Genomic DNA, 20400 nt, shown 5'->3' on the forward strand with positions numbered 1-20400 from the left:
TAATATCTATGCTTTGGATAACCAACCGGTAGCCTAGGCCAGGTCTGGCTAACCTTTGTCATGAATCGTGTGTTGGGAAAGTGTTTGGAAACGGAAGTTTGGCTGTGCTTTGTTAATGTAGTAAACAGGGGTAAATCATTCCCTTTCATATGATAGCTAACTCTTCCAAGCATACCTAGAATAGGCTTGTAAATTGACAGTTAAGTGGAAGGGATTTTTGTTGAGTTAAAGGGTTAGTCATGTCATTTCATTTATTAGGGCACAATCTGGTCTCATCCTTAAATGGGACTGCTTAGGCATGCTGTGCAAATTGTTCAGGCTTAATGGGCCTGGGTTGGATCACGGTGTTTCTTAATATCTTGTTTGGCTAGGCCTAGTGTATATTTGAAGTTTGCTTAGCCTTTGTCTGTATCAGCCTAGTTTATTAAATTTAGGTTAGGCTATACAGTGTTAGGTCGTGAAAATTTGTTTTTTTACAAGGGTCGGTTTTTGGTTGTGGAAAAGAAGCCTAATAATATAAATCAAATGAAAGAATGTAGAGGATGGGTTATAGATGCAGGTGCAAAGTTTAGGGAAAACTATAATTGTGATTGAAGTGTGCAGTGATTGTAGTTATAATAGATGATGGTAAAGTGAAAGAAGAGGGAGATGACAGAATGAGTAAAGAAAAAACAACAGCAGGAGAAAAGTTCAAAACAATGTGTATATACAGAAATTTTGACAATAAAATGTCAATTATGAACAAAATACAAAAGGTTTAAATAAGACAGAACCATGTGAAAGGAAACTCGTAAAAAGAAAAGATAAGAACCATGTTATGGGAAACTGTGGTAAAAAGAAAATATATACACATACAAGCACATACATATAAATATATATAGACCAAAAAATGCTTGCAAATATAAAACAGTTTAAGACAAAAACTGCTGGATAGCACTAGCCTTTTCACCTTAAACCATTTTATTTGTATGCAATTGTATGTTCATATATACATTTACATGAGTAGCCTATGCTTTTCCCTAAACTTTGCACCCGCATCCATAGTCCATCCTCGGCATTCTTCCCCTTGATTTATATTATTTGGCTTCTTTTCCACGACCCCATATAAAAAAAGTTTCAAGAACTAACACTGTATAGCCTATCCTAAATTAAAGTAACCTAAGCTGATACAGTACAGACAAAGGTTAAACAACTTTCAAACATACACTAGGCCTAGCGAATCAAGATATTAAGAAACACTGAGATCCATCCCAGGCTTATTAAGCCTGAATAACTAGTTACCCTGTTACCTCAGTTACCTGATAACCTCATTTGATAGTCATAACATGTGTTACGTGAGTAGGTATTCTTTTTGCGCCTGCTCAGTTCAGCTCAATTTTCGGTATTAAGATGTGCTATCTTTATTATTTTTCTTTTTTAATATATCTGCAGGTACTGAAATATTTATCTGTTGCATTAGTTGTAAAACTTCAGTTTCTTGTAGATTATATTACTTTTGGTGATGTTAAACTGGTTTTCAAGTGATTTTATATTTCATCTTCATTTAATTGATTTGAATTTTTATTTCTTGTCTTAGAACCCTGATGAAATATCCTAAATAAGTTAATTAAAAATGTTGGAAAAATAAATCCCCAAATTAATGCATGTGCATCTTCCTGCCCCATCAAGATCTGTATACTGTGTGTTTGCATCCATAACATTCATAAAGTGCTGATGTGTATGTAAGATAGAGGTAATGGTGTACTTTTTTTGTTGTTGGTTAATGTAAAGGAGATTCTTTCATGGTTCAGCAGTCTAGAGTACTGTATGGATATGTCATTGGCCATTGTGTTGTGTTTTCCTCAAAGGCACCTTTTTTTCATGGGAGGGTGGGATGGGTCAAGTTAAAAAAAAAATAATGGTACATTATATAGTATTGGCATTGCATACTGTAAATATTGGTAGATAAATATTGGTTTACTTACCTTGCTGGATATTCTTGCGAGTTATTTCTTACAATGCACTTTATATTTAAAGTCTTATGTAAATATCTGTGTATGCTTTTTTTTTACTGAATTTTTCCTGTTTACTTATATTGTACAGTATATATTTCTGTTTTTACTGAAATAGAACCCTGTGTATGGTCTTTGCTTTTCTATTCTGTTAACTAGCCATTGGAATGTATTATTATTTTTTACTAATTTTCGTTTCATGATTGTATAAGGTAGGTTTTGTTCCTTTATAGTGTGATATATAAATTTATTCATCAATAGAATATTTTTACTAAGCATAACCCATTTTTGCTCAGCCGCATTCACCCGTAATAACAGATTTTTTAACCTAAGGTAGCATGGACTTGAAGTATAATAGACAGTCATGGAGAAAGAGTGGTTAACCGATTAATTTTTTATTTAGTGCAGTGTATGTGAGGTGAGAGGCATGTAAAGGGTTGGAAATGTTAAGGAATGGATCAGTATATATGTTTTTTTGGTTTTAGTCATAAAGAAAGAATGGAGGATAGTGGGTGGATAAAAAAAAAAGTTAAATTTAGAAGTATTAGGAGAGGAAAATCTTAAAAGATATGGATAGATGGGATGATGTAGATATTGAGAAGGAATTCCCTTAATATCCAGGAAGAATGAAGGCATCATGCATTTTGTGTGTTTGTGTTGTGTTTTGATCCAATGTGGATGAGCCGTCTTTGTAGTTGCATGGAATGGTTAATATGGAAATTTTCTGCACTTGGTTTCACTCATGATTCATATGTCAATTAGTGAACATGGCATTGATAATTTTGTATATATGTTCTTTGAAGCCACCCTGTTTTTGGGTATATGAAGTGGATGATACATTCCATATACAGTACAGGTATTGTTCAGTTTTTCTGCACCAGGAATTCATTCTGTATTCGCAGGAAAAGTTTTGATTGTCTTTTGTTTGGACCTGCCTTCTTGCCAGAGGTTCTTTTATTAAGTAGGCTACTTGTACTCTAGTATATATCATTTAAAATGAATTTTGACATCTGCTGATCCCCATTTGATAAGATTCTACATTTTATGTTTAGTATTTAGTGCCTAAGGCACTGATTGCCAGTTAAAAATTTTTGTGCAGTTTATAGCTTAGTGGCAAACATTTTATCATGTGAGTGCATAATGAAGGCTTCTTACAGCATGCAAAATATTGTTTGCAAAAGTTGATTATCTAGGACCATCCATAGGAGTTGTGATACTTGTTACATGCCACACTCAGTTTGGGTGTTTTTGGTTTCATAGTGCTGTAATTTTTTTTCTGAAACCATCTTATCACAATTTACTCACATCTCTTATCAAAGTCATTGACCCTTACACTTGTTTCGGGTAACCAATTGTGATTTTTTTTCTCAAGGTATTTTGCTGCCATAAGAATGTACATAGGTTATAATTGGGTGTTTTATCACCTTTAGTAAAGCATATAACACCCGTAACAATCCCATCTCTTAGTCGTTGTCCTGTTTTAGCTTTTCAGCAGAACAGAAATAATTTGTTATCAGTCTTGACTGCTAGACAGTGAAATTCCTTCTCTTGTGTTCAAGTTTTTTCTCATTTTTGTGGAATAGGGCAGAGCGTCACTAGATATTACATCCAAGATATTTTTGTCTCTGTCATGTACCTCTTGGGTGTTTGAGCATCCTTATCAATTGTCATTCAGCAGCTGAGAACAACTTAAGGTTTAGTTCATTCTCATGTACAGTGACTGCTTGATGTTTATGACATTGTGATACAATATACTGTATATATGTTATATATGTACATTTATTACATTTTTTAAATATTTTGAACTCTTAGTATCTGTGAAAGCTGTTATTGGTTTTGTTGATAAATCATGATTTAAAAGATGTTTTAGTATATGGGTATTAATGTAAAGTATTTGAAAAAATCTAAATCTTGAGAGCAGATTACCAGTTGCTATAAGATCTGTTATTTGCAAATTTATCTTTTACCCATCATGCTACTTTTTTTTTTATACAACAAGGCAAAAGTTTATGAGTGATGGTTACATGTAATGCAAAATGCATTCTAGCAGATGGAGAGTGAAAAGACAAGGGCTGACACTAAATGCCTCTTAAGTACTCATTCACATCATTATTGGAAGAAACTTCCTGCTTCTTTGGTTTGTTGTCCTTTTTGGAGAACATTTTCCTGTTGAGTGTTCTTACTGCCACTGAACCTCACAAAACAGACACGAGAGCATTACAGTACTGCTTTTTCTGTTGTGCAGCTCTGTTTGATTTGTTAAAAAAGCCTGGAGAAATAGAATGCACAGTGGTGTTTTGTGTTGTTTGCAATTGCAATGTTTCTACTAGGTGTTATACTGATATTGTATATCAGTGTTTGAAATTATAAAAAATCTGCAGAATTACTATGCAGTGGTGTGGTTCTTTTATATATGATTATAATGGCTTATTTAGGTACTTCTGTTTTTGTTATGTACTTTCACCCAGATTGATGATAAATTTCAAGTATGCACAAGAAGTAAGGTAAGATGTTGGGTTTTCTTTTTCCTGATTTGCATACTTTTATAATAAATAACTTGAATGTAATGTACTGTATTTTTAAGGCCTTTAAATCCTACATTGTTTTGGCAGTTGTTATTTTTTGGAAATATTTTTTTAGGCTTATTAGATATTGAATTTAAAGTTGTTTTCAGAGTGGTATCTGCACTTTGTTTCATAATTTGCTTTTCATAATCATAGCCTCTTTTGTGCTATGTATTTGTATGTGGTGGCACATTACTATTGTTTGCTTTCATGCATGTATGCACACTAGTAAATGATGTTGGCTAACAACTGTTTGGCTCTATGATTTTAATGGAGTATTTTGTAAATTCTTGTATGCCAGGTGCTCATTCAGGTACAATAGTGGAAATATTTTTTTTTATCAGTTCAGCATTACCATGGAGGGAGATTGGGTGGAGACTTCAGTTTCTTTAGTGCCACTGGATGGTGAAGATCATTCCATCACAGGAACAGAGTTGGAATTTTGGAAAACATCTTAAAACAAAACTTTTGGTTTCAACATGAAAGTCTCTCTTGTGTTTAGAAATTTTACAATGTTTATGTGACAGTTGGTGCATAATTATAAGGAATTGCAAGTCTTCAAAGTGACATAGAAGTTTCATTGTAGACACCTACTTGCTGCCACCCCAATACATTTGTGTACAGTGTAACCTTTTCTCAGGTTATTCCTAATCAGAGATACTTTACATACTTTGTTGTTGACTGAGCAAAGTTTTATTTTGGTGAAAGCTGTTATCATCTTAGACAGCTGTGCCTTACAGTGAGAATATGGGTGAGCAGTGATCAGTAGTTTTGTGCAATCTAAATAATACCTAGTGGTGTGACTACTGTATTACTTTCTTGAAAGTAATTTTCTTTTTAGAAAGTTTTAGTATCCTTGCCCTCTCTCTTCAGTACTTATTGAATTGACAGGACTAAATATAGAATGTGTCAGTTCTTATTCACTATACATATACTGTATAGGTGATGTACTAAGTTCAGCCCAAGAACATGATTATACGCAGTTGTTCTTCAGGTTAGTAATGGCATTTTTCGGTATGTACAGTATATGATTGTAGGGAAACATTTAGGGAGGTACTTAAGGTATACCTAATACTGGGTAGAAGGCAAGACTACCTTCCTTAAACCTGAAAAATGGTTTCACTTCTGCATTTCAAGCAGCTTTTCATATCATTAAAGGCAGTCGTAGTTAAAGCTTTTGGCCCATTAAATTTTTTAACTCCAACCAATTTTATTATTTCCTTATTTTCCATCCAGTTAGGATCACTGGCTTGCTTTCCAGTTGAAAGGCTTGGCTTCTGTTTTTTATTATCTTTCCTAGCTGCAGTAAGTACAGTAATTTAATAGCCATTTTGAATCTTACCTGGCTATCAGAAGTCCCATTCTGTGTCCATTACGTATGTACTGTATGCAAGGTGTGCAGAATTTATCATCAGTCCCATTCTGTGTTCATTATTTACTGCATGTAAGGTCTGCAGAATTTTTCCTTCTTGAAGACCCAACAAGATATCTAGGCATAAACCCTTTTGGATGATTTGCCTTTTGTTTGTTTTCATCAATTTGAAAGATATTACTATTTCTTTTAAAATCTGTTGCCAAATTATATTTTAAGAGGTGTGAAAGAAATGACCAGGATAAAGTTATGTTACTTTATTGAGGACACAGGCAGTTTATATAGTGGCATACTAACGTCACGCTGAGGAATACAATGAGAACTAGGGTGACCTGAGGTCAATAACATTTGACAATAAATGCAATAAACAAACAAACTTTGAGTTACACAAATGAGCAATAGCAGAGTTGAATACATTCTGATACCTGAGAAAAAGAAACACATAACATACAAGTTGGTAGCAGGTAAATATTTACATAAATCAATTTAAATGATTGGGTATGTCTGAATCTGCATGACCCGTTATCCTAGGAGCGGCGATCCCAGGAGAGGCAAAGAAAACGGGTCGCCACCACAGAAAACCCGCTTAGCAGGGACTTAACAATGTCTCAGCTTATCTTTGACTTTTTGAAAAATATCATTCAAATGTCTTTCATATTTTTGACCACTATTATAGCTCCATAAATAAAGATCCATTGAAAACCATCATAATCTTTCTAATGTTTTATCATCCATTACGTAGGACCTGTTGGAAATATTGTCGCTCCTCACAAGAGGACAAATAGAAATAAGGATGATGCTCTTATGTCTAAACTTCCTGCTTATTGATTTATCCCTCCTGTCAAGGTTAATCAAAAGCATTTTATTCATTATAGTTTTATATTTTGTTTTTGACACTGCTTTAGTAACTTTTCCTGTGCCTCATGATGCTCTTCAAGATTCAAAGATTCTTTTTCATTTTTTTTTCCTACTGTTGATCAGGTTGATTATTAAGTCTACCTGATTTACCTATGATTCTGCTAGCAGTTCAGCCTCTTTTGCATTTTTAATCCTGTCCTTGAGAGGGGAATATTGTAGCAAAATAAAAAGTTTGATAGGTATATTGGGTGGTAAGGGACGAGGCAGATTGGGTAAAGAGTTGAAAAGTGAAAGCTAGGCATTGATAGCTGAATGATTGCTGTAAATGACCAATAGGACCACATTTAGTCATTAGCGCCATGCAAGACGCAGGGTAAATGATACTCTCCTGTAGGGTCTAGTAGGTTGAATAGTAATGCTAGGTGCATTTCTTGGCCTTTTAGTAGATAAGCACAGTACATAAATTTTTTGTGCATGAACTTCAAAGTCATGTTTTTCATTTTTCTTTTCAGAAATGAATCATGAGTGACTCAGATGGTATTGGTAGCCCTGGCCGTCAGAGAAGATCATCAGAAAGGAGTAGAGAAAATATTAGGGAATATGTTAAACTTTTAGGAAGAAAAGTGCAAGATGCTTCCCCAGACCGCAAGTCTCCCATTTCAGTGTCAGATGAAAAATCCCCTTTGAGGGGTTCTCCTTCAAAGTCTTCACCAGAGGAGGAAAAAAAGGGTTCTCCAAAAGTTAGAAGAGGTTTGTTTGGTTGTGCAAAAAGTCTAGAAAAAGACAAAGAAATAGAATCTCCTATCAAAAAAGAATCTCATTCGTTGAGTGAAAAGAAGGATGAGGAGAAAGGAGAATTGAGTGCCAGTAGGAAAAGTGAAGATCAAGAGAACAAGATTACGCTCAATAAGGATCAGTGTGGTAAGGGAAATCTTGACAATACTAGTGCAATAGGAGAGAAAGCAACAAAGTTGCAGAAAGGTGAACGAAGATCATCAAGTGATAGTAAAAAAACACCAGTGAAGGTAGACAAAACTGAGGAAAGCAGTGACGATTCACCCCCGGATCTTGTTTTGTTTTTGAAAGAAGGACGTGGCAGAACCCAGAACTGGTCTGAACCTCCAACTCTTGATGCTGAAAGTATAGCAACTAGAAGTAGAACTAGAGTGCCAGCTGACCTTAATTTACAGTTTGTCAAGAAATCAAAACCTCAAGATAATGTGAAAGTAAAGGGAAAAGAGTTGAAGAAAGAGTTCAAGAAAGAGAAGTCAAAAGTTTTAGAAACCCCAGAGTCTTTGAAAAGATTGGCTCAAAGCATTCCTTTGAAAGAACCTAGGAGGAGTTCAATCTCACAAGAAAATGAAAGCGCAAAAAACATTCCTAGTGGGAAAGGAAAAACTAAAGTTGCATCAGTTAAGGAATGTGGCAACAGTAAAGGTAAAAGAGATGATAGTGAAAATTCCATGGATGAAAAGGGCAAGGTAAACACTAGGACACGTTTAACGAGGAAGGATAGTAATTCTTCCCTATCTGATACCTCTGGAAGTGATCCAACTGAGGACAAGGTTGGTGTCCTTAAAAGAGGCCTGCATATAAAAAAAAACGTTACAGACGGTGGCAAAGCCCATAAGGAGAGTGCTGCAGTGAATATTAGTGGAGTGTCGCCTAAGGAAGGAAGTGATGATGATCAGACAGTCACCAAGAAAAAGGAAGAAGGTAATGAAAGTGTCAAAGGAATTGATCAGGATGAAAAGAAAAGTGAGTACAAGATTAAAAGTGCAGTCAGGTCATCTACTGGGGTAAAAACACCAGAGGAATTGTCTTCTGGAGCCACACTTGCACCAGTGAAAATGAAAAAGCTCACCATTTTACCAGAGAAGAAAAATTTTGAGAAGGAACTAACTAAAATTGAAATGAAGGTAGCTAGTGAAACTGTGAAAATTTGTGAAGATGACAAAAGATGTAAAAGTGCTGAAGGAGACATTGAGAAGGGTGAGGCTTTTAGAGATAGTGGAGTACAAGAGGAATCTGGTAAAAGGGCAGAAATAAGAGTTACTAGGAGCATAATAAAGCCCTTGAGTACTAGTGAAGAGGCAGTTAATAACCAGGGCACAGTTTTAATGCCTACATTACCAGTTGCAGATAAGTGTTGTGTCACTTTAGAAAGTGAGCAAGAGAAGCAAGTACCTGTTAAGGTATCCAATCTTGTTACCATTGCTGCTGCTAACCCTGGAAATGGAGCTCCTGTACGTTATAGGAAAATTCATATAAAAATCCCAAGCCTACAGCAGAGTCAAGCTAACAAAATTGAGAGTCCTATTTTTATAGGGAACACAGAAGTAATGACTTTTAAAGGTGAGTCTGTAAGTCAAACATCTCAAATGCCAACTAAGGAAGTAAGGGCTAAGCAAGCCTCTGAAGAGAATGTTTTGTCTACCCCAGAAAAGACAGCACCTCATAATGATAGCAGCCTTTCTGATTCGGACTTTTCGCTGCGATTAAGTCCCACACCACAAAAGGTTACTCTCTATGACTTAACAGATATTGAAGCTGAAGAAGTTGTAGTTGGAGATGGAGGAAGTTCTTCAGAGTCCAGTTTGCCTGGCTCATGTAAAGAATCTGAAAGTAGTATAGTGATGGATCAAGTGCCTCAGCAACAACAGTCTCAGGATATGAATCTCTTGTCAAATGAAGTTCTAGATTCAAGTAGTGAGGACGATTCTTCAAAATCAGGGGAAGGTACGAGCACTCTAAAAAAGAGTCTTCTATTGTCCCCAGAAGGCAAAGTAGCTCTTGATCATTCTTACTCTTCAGGGACTAGTGAAGGTAGCAAAGGCTCTTCAAGTACCAAGAAGAAGTCTCCCATGTCTCATGAAAAGACGCTCTCGCCTCGTCCTGTATATAGCAGTGCAAGTTTAGCCAAACGACCTTTAGACATCATGATGCACAATGATAAGATTAACATTTTGAGACAGATGAGTCAGATTTTTAACAATGAAAAACCAAATGAGGATGATGGTGAGTCAGAAGAAGATGCAAGGTCTGAGGGAAAAGATTTGGCCCTGGGTGTTAAAAACAGGTGTGTTCCAATGAAAGGAGATAGCTCAAAAAACAGGATGATAAAAAGTCAAGGTAGACAGCTAGTAAGCATTAAATCATCTGCTTCATATGTTCTTACTCCTGACAAATCCTTAGTCAAGTCGCCCAGCAAAGTTCTTCTAGTGGAGCCATCACCCTCTTATGTGAAAGATCTCCAGAAAGATTTTAATAGTGTCTCCAACAGTAAAAATCAGGAATCCCAGAGGCGAGATGGGGTCAAAGATGATCATGGAAAGTCTCACAGTAAACAGATAAAAGATCAGGATGCTGCTAAGAAAGAGGAGTCAGAAGTTGGAGTAGTTCAAGAAATGAATCAGAAGGAAGGAAAGAAAGTAGAAAAGGCACCTGAGAAAGTAACAGAGGATGTTAAAGTTAAGAAAATGATGGAAAATGTTAAAATGACTAAAGACTTAAATTCATGTAAAAAAGTGGTGACTACTTCGTTAGATACTCCAGACACGCTTAAAAAGGATATTGCTAATCAAAAGTCCCAAGATTCTTGTAAAAAGAATGAAAAACACAAAGTTGTCGAAGAAACATCCAAGAAGAACTCAGTAGAGTTGAATAAGGAACAGCCTTCAACAAAGAAAGACACTCTTCAACAAAAGGTCCCAGAAGATAATGTAGAAAAGAGCAACAAAAAGCAAGAAAAGGAAGATCTGAAAGAGAGTAGTAAAAATGCTGATCACTCAGATGTGCCAAAGGAAGATAAGGGGATGCTGGACAAAAAAGAAACAGCACAAAAATCTGATACTAATCTTAGTGGTAAAAATTCAATAGGTAAAGGTTCCTCATGCTCAAATAGTGATGAAAAAGTGTCGTGTGTCAAGGAGGGAATTGAACTTCCTAAAAGAGATGAAGAACTTGTACCATTGTCATCAGGAAGATCAGATGTAATGAAGAGAATAGAAGCTAGTGGTGTACCAAAGGTATTTTTGAGTCCAATCAAAGGAGAACCATTTATTGGGTTTCCAGATAAAATCCCAAAAGTTCACCATGTGTCATCCTATGCAACATCATTAAATGAAAATATTCAAGTAGAAAGTAGCGTCGGACCCAAAGGAGAAGCTATTGATATTATAGATGGCTTTACATTTATATCATTTAATACTGAGGAGGAAATGATGAAATATTCAAGGAGAGTATACAATAAAACACAGAAAACATTCAGACGCCTTAGGAAGAAGAAAGGAAAAGCCAGAAAGTTCTCCAGGGTTAAGAAGCACAGCACCCCTGTGCAAAAGAGCAGCACAAGCAGCATTGCAGCAGAACGTCCCCGTAGAGAAACTCAAGGGCATCCAGGAGAACGAAACGCTGCACAGTCAAGTGCTTTTGCAAGGTACAGTATTTGTGATAAATTTTTGATCTTTGGTTTCACTTTTATAAAACTTTAGTTTAGTTACTAGCTTGAGAAAATGTACAGTAGTAATTAGATTTTATTACAGTACTTGAATGTGGAAGGCTTGTCAACAGTTTTGTGTTCCCTTAAGAATGTTTAAGTTGAACCATTAATAGTATTTTTTCTTTTTACTATTTTGCTGTATCGTGAAAGTAATATCAAAGTTTTTAGATATACTTGTCCATAATCTATGTGTCACAAAAACCTTGAGTATGCTCTATAATTACAATTTTATATCAGATGAGAAAATCAAGCTAAGTGTTTCAAGTGTTATAGTATTTGGAAACAGAGGTGTGGCATCTACTAGTCATGGTATCCTTCATCCTTATTAAATGAACATGTTTCTTTTGTGGCAGTCGATTCAGTTTCTTTTCATTTGTTCTATCTACTTTTTATTTCAGTTGTAATAATCACTATAGATTGTATCTGTCTTCACTGAAATGCACCCTTTGTGAAATGTGTTTTTCCTGCACTGCAACTTAAATAAGTCTAATTAGAAATATTTTTGTACATTCACATAAGTTTAGAAAAGAATAGGATATCAGTTTTAGAATAGGGAAAAAGGAAGTGTATGTAAAAAAAGTATTGAGCTCAATAAGTAGAAAGTATACCCACACCAAGATCGCTCTTGTTTGGTCAGCTATGATTGTTGCCAAAAGCCCTTATTTTCACATGTCCGTGCACTGAGGTATTACTTGAGGTTCTTTGCATCATCCCTTCGGCCACTAGCTGCAACACCTTTCATTCCTTTTACTCTACTTTCGTTCATATTCTCTTTCTTCCAACTTACTTTCCGCGATCTGCTACTGCTAACAGTTGTTTCATAGTGCAAAAACGAGGTTTTCCTCCTGTTACACCTTTTAAACCTCCTTTACTCTCAGTTTCCCTTTCAGCGCTGACCTCATAGGTTGCAGCTTCCCTTTCAGCACTGAATGACCTCATAGGTCACAGCATTTGATGTATGGCTTAAACTGTATATTAGTACTATGTTGTCTGTTGGTACATCTTAGGAACAGTTGAGATGAACTTGAAACTTAGCAGAAACATTAATTGGTCATGAGAGGAACAACTTTTGGGAAAATTATCTCAAAGTTGAACATTCACGTGATTCTAGAGTAATTGTCCTCCAGAGGTAGTGGTTTTAAGGAGGCTGCATTGAAGATACAGTAATTGCAAATGAAACCATACCCACCTTCCAACTTCTTAGGTGTAGGTAAATGAAACTTAATGTACAGTACAGTATATCTACCTGGTAACAACATTAAATGAATAAATTCATTATACAGTTTACAGGCAGTCCTCGGTTATCGATGGGGTTCCATTCCCGACGACGTGACGACAACCGAAAATCGGTGACAATAGCACTGATCCCTGGTTAGCGGTGCCGATAACCGGTGATCAGCGCCACTGATGAGAGGCGATCGCCGCCGATAACCGGTTATCAGCGACGAAAATCTGGTTATCGTCGTTGCTAGACGAGCGCCGTAAAACCGGATCGCCAGTAACTGAGGCTGCCGATAACCGGGGACTGCCTGTATATCCATTGATAATTGATACCTTCTTGAATTTTTTATTTGTTTACACTGAAATGCAAATCTACTTACATGAAGTCAGGTTATATAGTCTTGATTTGGAAATTTCTAATTCTTCAGAGCAATAAAGTCTTTGCTGAAGCTCTCACTCCCTCCTGGCCTCTCAGAATGTTTTTTTGTTTTTATTTTGTGCCCGCATTGAATTTTCACCTCGGCCTCATCGTTAATGTTTAGCTATTATGGTCAATGCTGCTTAGTGGTGCATCGCTCTCAGTGTATCCTAATACTAACAATTCTTTGTAATCTCTTGAGGATCTAGCTATGTAGTTTACTTCCTTATACCCTTCATTGTCTATTCATATATCGTTCCTTACCTAGCTTTCTTAATTTCCTCTTTACTGTGTTCCAGTTTTAATATTTCTTCACAAATCCATAGATAAAGCTCATATGAAAAGTAGGAATGTGACTGACTCATTGTTAAGATTATACTGTTCATATTTTATTTAGAAAATGTCTGTTAACTAAGAATTTAGGTTAATCTGTACTGAGTTGTGTAGAGTTTGTATGCCGATAATTTCTCTCATATTAGCATGGGTAATAACTATAGAAAATATAATGAAAGTAAATATGTATTTTGAATACTAAAACTTTTGTATTAGAAAAAAGCAGTTGGTGATGTATACGTGAAAGTTTTTCATATAATGAATTATCTGCATTTTGTAAAATTAGAATAACTATAAACTATGGTAAGTAATGTTTTCCAGTACTAGTTGGAACATCTCTATGTTCACAATTTCAGAGGTTAAGTGTTTGCCATCTGTGAAAGTGTAGGTTCATATCCTGGGAGAAATATAAATTACTTTCTCAAGTGTTATATATTTTTCTATTTCAGCAATGATTTGGATGCTTTTTTGGACAACTGTTCACGGCTGAATATCAGCTATGCAATTCCTAAGTGCAAGTAAGTATTCGTTGCTGTCGTCAACAAAGAAAATATATAATTATTATGAACTGATGCTGAAAGTGATATTAGTGTGAGTTTCGTAGTTACCTTAAGCATTTTGCTGCACTTACCAGGGTATCATAGATATAGCATTAGCTAGTATAAATAATTATTTGTGGTTGGGTTAGATTAAGTGGCTAATAACACACTTACAGCAGAAAGTTGGTGTGTAAGTGTGGTAAGGTGTGAAAGGGTAGACTTCTGAACCCTTGGTAACCAACTGGGATGAAGAATTATATATTTATATATATATATAAACATTATTTTAAATATCCATTTGAAGTATTTTTTGGGGCAGTGCTTTCTCTTTCTGTGCTTTTGTTTTCTTTTTTGGACTGTAGTGCACAGTATGTGATTTGCTGAATGTTTTTTTTTTTTTTTTTTTTTTTAAATAATGCTTGATATTGTTTTCTTTCTTGTTCCCAGAGCGACTGAGGATGGTGTGACTAAAATTACTGATGAGTTCCTTGAAGGAGGTGATAAGAAATCTAATCCTCCTGCAGAGCAGCAGGATACTAGTCCCTCCATCCCAGATCCAGCTACCACCCCTCAAGAAGAGCAATCTGCTGTTGCACCACAAAATGATGATGCTGCTTCGGATTCGGTACAGCAGTACGAAGAAGTTAATGCCATAGATATTTTGTATCCCAAAGAAAAATACAAATATTATTATAACAAAGAACTTTGTAAGGAATCAAAAGGAGATGGTTCAACTCTCTTTGTTCATAGAGCAGGACAGCTTGTGCCCCTTAATAGTGTATTCAAAACTCAGAAGACAGCACCACCTGTTACTGTCTCGAGGAAAACTGTCGAATTGATTTATATATATGATGGGGGGAAACTGCTGACACTTGGTGGCTCTCTAACAAAGATTAACCCCTCTAATTCAGATTCAGTCCGTGCAAGAGTTGTATTACCAATGGGAACTCCATGCATACCCAAAGGTCAGAGTGTAGATTCTAGCAAAAAACAGGTTAAAGCAGTTGAAATAAATGAAGATATGGCTAAGTTTGCACTGTCAGCATTGCAAGAGCCTTTTACTAAAGAAAGTGATGGGAAGGATTCACCTCAAGCATCCTCCCAGGCATCAGCAGCAGTTCCTGTAGAAAAAGACTTTGAAAAAAGTGACTCCAAAGAAAAGGAAAAATCTGAAGACAAGAAGAAAGGAAAGACTTGGCCAAAACTCCCTGTCAAGCCAAATAAGTCAAATATTTTAGATATCATTGCTGCCAAGTTGGCAATGTCTGAAGATGAAAGCGATGAAAAAGATGAAGAGGCCAAAGAAAGTAAAGAGGATGATGTTAAGATGGAATCTGATAAAGGTAAATCTAATTCACCAGACACGATAGAGAAAGACAATCGAGATACGGAAGAGGCAGATAAGAAAATAGACAACCCTCAGACAAGTGAAGAAGACAGCAAAGACGTTAAGGTACCTGATGAAAGTAGTGATTTGAAAATCCCGAAGGAAGATCTTGAGATGAGCTCCCATAAAGATGAAACTGTTGGTGAAGGAAGTAGTAGAAACAGTGGTGCTTTAAAAGATGAGCAGGCTGAAGAAATGGATACCAAAGGAGGGATGAACAGTAAGGATTGCAAATGGTCAAATCTAAAGGCAGAAAGTTGTAGTGACGAGATGAAAGAAGAGAAGAAAAACATCGAGACATTAACAAAGGCAGGTGCAGAGGAATCAAAGGAATCTCCTCTCATGTCAGACCAGAAGCAACAAGATGGCAGGGATGAAGACCAAGAAGGCATTTCTTCAAAGGATCATCAGGAAAGTGATATGAAAGATGAGGCAAATTTAAAAGATGTGAGAATTCAGAGTGACGAAAAGGATAAACTAGCATGCTTGGATGAAAAGCCATCTTTGGAATTGGAGAAAAATGATGTTAAAGAAGAAACTGGGCCATCAAAGTCCTCTGATGATGATACAAAGTTGTCAGCCTCACAGAGTGAAGTATCTGAAGGAACCAGTGAAAGAAAAGATGATGAATCAAGCTCTGATACTGCTGATAGTGGAGAGAAGGCAGTTAATGGATTAACGGCTAACAAGAGTAAGGTCTTCAAGAAAAATATGTACAGATTTCCGTCACTTTCAAGGGAAATGAAACGTCTCAGCATGAATTTTGTCAACTATGTTGGTGAGGTACATGCTGCACTTTTTCTTATTATTGTGTGTGTGTATGTGAAACAGAAAGTATTTATTTGATTGTGTGCCTGTTTGGGTGATAATGCTGATTATTTTTTTTAATTTTGTGCTTGTGTAAATTACAAGTGCACTACTATCAATAATGTCATTACACATGTTGAATTTGATAGACTTGGATTTGAATTGCCACTTTTAGCAAGGGAAGCAGTGACTTCAAGGGGGGAGAGACATTTATTGGTATGGGAGCGCCCTACTCCTTCTCACCTGCTGAAAGACTCAGACCGTCCATCTTTGAACTAGAGCTTATTTTAAGAGGAAATTTAACACTGGGTTTACCATTTTTGGCCAGTTTTCGTGGCATTAATAAAACTTAGCTTTCATCTTTAACAAAAAAACTATTTAAGTTGATTTTGCGTAGAATGTTAAGGTTATGCTAGTATTTGATGTCAATGTTAAGAGAGTTTTGCTAGTATGTGATGTCTAGAATATAGAGTTGTGCTGGTATTCGACATCTAAAGTGTTAAGAGAGCTGTGCTAGTATTTTGTTGTCTGTAATGTGAAGAGAGTTGTTCTAGTACTTGATAGCAAGGTACATCATTCAAGTAACTTAAGTACTGTTGGTCAGATTATGTAAAGGATGCTGAATATTTCAGAATTTATTTTGATATGTATTCATTTTCAGACTACAGAACAGCCAGAGGCTGTGAAAATAGATCCAAATGCTACCTGCACAAATGACTTCTGTAAACTGGGATGCGTGTGTGAAACCCTCCTTTGCACTCGAAAAGGTAATTAGTGCCACATCTCTTTAGTTATTGTTTGTATTTAATGAGTACTGCTTATCCAATATTATCCATACAGATTTTATTTATAAACTGATATGAGAAGGTATGGTGTCATATGTAAAAAGTCTTTACCTTTCTGTTATTAATAAAATATTGTTTTTTGACACAAAACAGACATATTTGTTCATAGTGACTCACCAGTCATATAGGTTGATTGTTCATACATGCATGTATATGACCCATCGTTAGGTGGTAATTATCCTTCTCTTTGTTTCTTGGAAAAATAGAGTAACTCAGCAAGAATGTAGGGATGGGGAGCTGGACACTTTTTATTGATTGTATGTTAGTTTTATAAGTTAGTCATTATTTTATTTTCTGCATTGATGAAGTGTATGGGTATTGCAGAATGTATAAAAAGAAAGCACATGTTTAATTTTATAAGATGTTTTTATAGCATAGCATTCCTTATGTTTAAAGAGTATGTTATTGTTGTGACGTCATAGGAAGTGACGTCACAGGACGAAAATGGCGGGAGGGAGAAAAATGTAAACAAGCAAGGAGCGGGAGTGTCAAAAGCATGGTGGAAAGAGGTCGATAATGGTTGGGTTGTAAGTCTGTTTGTGGTTTTTGTTGTCGAAAGCTGGATTGCATAGAGTAAAAAGAACAACGTGAACAGGTGAGTGGATCACATAATTGAATGATTTAAGGATAGGTTAGGCTAGAAAAATTTTCAATTGGTAGCAGAGCGTGGTTCGTTAAAAATGGACGGATCTGATGGTAAACTTTGGGAGATGAAATGGAGGAGAGACTGTCCGAGATTTAGCGGGGCACAGGGCGATTATAAAGGATGGAGAGGACAAGTCGAAGATTGGCTTGTGGTGTGTGGAGAAGAAGTGAAATATCCGGGGATAGAGATAGGGATGAGCTTAAAAGGGAAAAAGCTTTAGAAGTAACAGAAGGAATAGATAGAGATGAACTTAAGGATAGCGAGGGTTCAAAGATAATCCTGTCCAAACTAGATGAAGTGTATCTAAAAGATACGTTAATGGAAAATTACAGTAAAATGAAAAACTATTTTAAAACAGAAAGAGAATCTAGTGAAAAGATGAGAGATTTTATAATTAGGTATGAAAAGGCAGAGTCAGAGTGTAGTAGGGGCACTAGGGAAAAGCATGCTTGAAGGGGAAGCAAAGGTTTTCATGTACTAGAACAATCGAATCTCACAGAAGATCAAAAACAAATGGTATTAGCAGCTTGTGGTCGAGAAAAGTTGAATATAAAACTGTCACAAATAATGAAAAGAATATTTGAGGGATTAGGGAATAGAGAGGAGGGGGAATGGTTAGGATCAGAAGGTTGTGAGAATTTGGGGAAAGGGTGGAAAAGCCAAAGATATCGGGAAAGGTGAATCGAGGTAGAGGTGGAAGAAATCCTTTAAATAGAGAAGGGAAAGTAACACTGTGTGCTATATGCAAATTGGAATGGCATTGGGCCAGAGATTGTCCTCAGAATTTTCAGAATAAGAAGAAATCAGAAACTGGACAAGAAGAAGAAAAAGTTTATATAGGAAAAGTTAGCAAAATAGAAGAAGAATCTTGGGAAGAGGTTGATGCAATTTTAGACACAGGATGTAAGTCAACAGTTTGTGAGGGAATTGTGACTAGCACGCATTGTTGTGGGTTTGAATCAGGAAGAATTGAGGAGAATGAATGATACTAAGAAAGAGTCTAATAAAGTATTTAATTTTGGTGAGTCATCATACAAGTCGAAAAGGAGTAATGGAAATACTGTGATATTGAAAACAAAAAGTTTTATTTGAAGACAGAAATTTTGCAGGGTGATGTACCATGGTTAATAGGTAAGAAAACCATGAGTAAAATGGGGATGACCATAAATTTAAAGAGAATTGTGTTAAAATAGAAGTATTAGGGAAATGAAGGTAAAGTTACGAGAAGACAGACAGGGCCATTTAAGAATACCAATTTTGAGGAGGAAGGTAGAAGAAGAATTATTATTGGAGGGTGGAAGGGAAAGAGCCTAAGGGAAATTAAAGGTACAATGATGAAGTTACATCTACAATTTGGCCACGGAAGTGGAGATAAAATATGGAAGCTAACAGAAGAAGCACAGTGGAGTGACGGTTTGGGAGAGAAGGAAAAGAGGAAATAAAAAAGTTACTAACTGACTTAATCGCAAGTTGTGAAGTATGTAAAGATATAAAAGAAATCCAGCTAAACCAGTAGTGGGATTTTCTTGAGTAAGACATTCAATGAAGTTGTAGCAATGGATGTGGGAGAGATAGAAGAGAGAAAGTTCTTGGTAATGGTAGATATGGCAACAAGGTATTGTCAGGCTTTTGGATAAAAGACAAGAAACCAGAAACTATTATAAAGACTCTTTTTGACGGGTGGTTTGCGATATTTGGGGCACCTTCTAAAAATATTATCAGACAACGGGGGAGAATTTCAAAATGAAAAGTAAGGAGGATGGCAGAAAGATGGAATATTAAAGTATTAGCCACAGCATCAGAATCTCCATGGAGCAATGGATTGTGTGAAAAGACAGTAGGCATAATCAAAGAAAGCTTAAGAAAGATGAAAGATGATGAGGAAGTGGATTGGTCCATAGCATTAAGATGGGTAGTGAGTGCCAGGAACTGCTTAATAAATAATGGTGGTTTCTCCCCAACCAATTAGTATTTGGGAAAAATCCTTCCTTGCCTAATTTAATGGGAGAAGAAAGTTCAAGTCCTGCAAGCAGAGAGAAAAGGTATGGAAGAAAGCATAGTAAGGGATACACTGAATGCAATGCATAAGGCCAGAGAAGTGTTTATCAAAAATGAGTCTTGTAATAAAATAAGAATTGCTCTAAACAAAAATGTCAGAGAACATAAATTTGAAGAAGCAGTAGGGGAGACGAGGTATTCTATAAGAGAGAAAATGAAAATGAATGGAGAGGACCTGCTCAGGTAGTGGGAGTATCAGGTAAAACAGTAGTGGTTAAACATGGGGATTCTCTAAGAGAAGTAGCGAGAATACATGTTACTAGGATTCAAAGACTATCACCAGAAAAGGAGAAGATACTTAAAGTAGACAAAACACACACTGTGAAAGATGAATCCCTTGCATCAAAGGAAGGGAATATAGATGAGCAGGAAGGAAAGATGATAATTGGCTGGAGAAGGAATGCTGATGTAGAAGAGACTATAGAAAGAGATTTGGCAGAGGAAACACTGGAAGATGAAGGGGAAAGTGAGGTAACAGAAGAAAGTGAGTTAATAGAAGAGATACCCAAATTCAGAAAGGGAAATAGAGTTAGAGCTATAAACAAAAATACAGGACAAGTAGAAGAGTGGACGATATTGAGCCTTGCAGGGAAAAGATCAAGCAAATCTTGGGCTGATTCATAAATGTAGAAGACTCACAGTCAGGTGACAAGGGATGGGTTGACTTAAGAGATTATAGTCATGTAGAAAAAAATTGAAGATGAAGAAGAGGTTTTGCTAGGATTCGAAAATAGAAATGTAATTGAAGCTAAAGAAAAGAACTACAAAGTTGGAGAAAACAAGGTATATGAGGAGGTAAATGACATTGGACAAAAAGCTATATCTACAAGATGGATAGTAACTGAAAAGGTAAAGGTGGG

At 36.0% G+C, this 20400-nt stretch overlaps 1 protein-coding gene across 9 annotated transcripts in view; it reads left to right on the forward strand.

Annotated features, from left to right (window-relative positions):
• Nucleotides 1–20400, forward strand: part of LOC136832138 (microtubule-associated protein futsch-like) — a 92953-nt gene that overhangs the window by 1854 nt on the left and 70699 nt on the right. For all 9 annotated transcript variants that reach the window (XM_067092803.1, XM_067092804.1, XM_067092799.1 and 6 more), the window contains exons 2-5: nucleotides 7298–11223; nucleotides 13708–13776; nucleotides 14245–15967; nucleotides 16653–16758. In XM_067092803.1, the coding sequence (XP_066948904.1) occupies nucleotides 7307–11223; nucleotides 13708–13776; nucleotides 14245–15967; nucleotides 16653–16758 (5815 nt within the window). In that variant the 5' untranslated portion in view covers nucleotides 7298–7306. The remainder of the gene's footprint in view (nucleotides 1–7297; nucleotides 11224–13707; nucleotides 13777–14244; nucleotides 15968–16652; nucleotides 16759–20400) is intronic.

Source organism: Macrobrachium rosenbergii, chromosome 49 (genome assembly GCF_040412425.1).
Source record: "Macrobrachium rosenbergii isolate ZJJX-2024 chromosome 49, ASM4041242v1, whole genome shotgun sequence".
Taxonomy (NCBI): Eukaryota; Metazoa; Arthropoda; class Malacostraca; order Decapoda; family Palaemonidae; genus Macrobrachium; species Macrobrachium rosenbergii.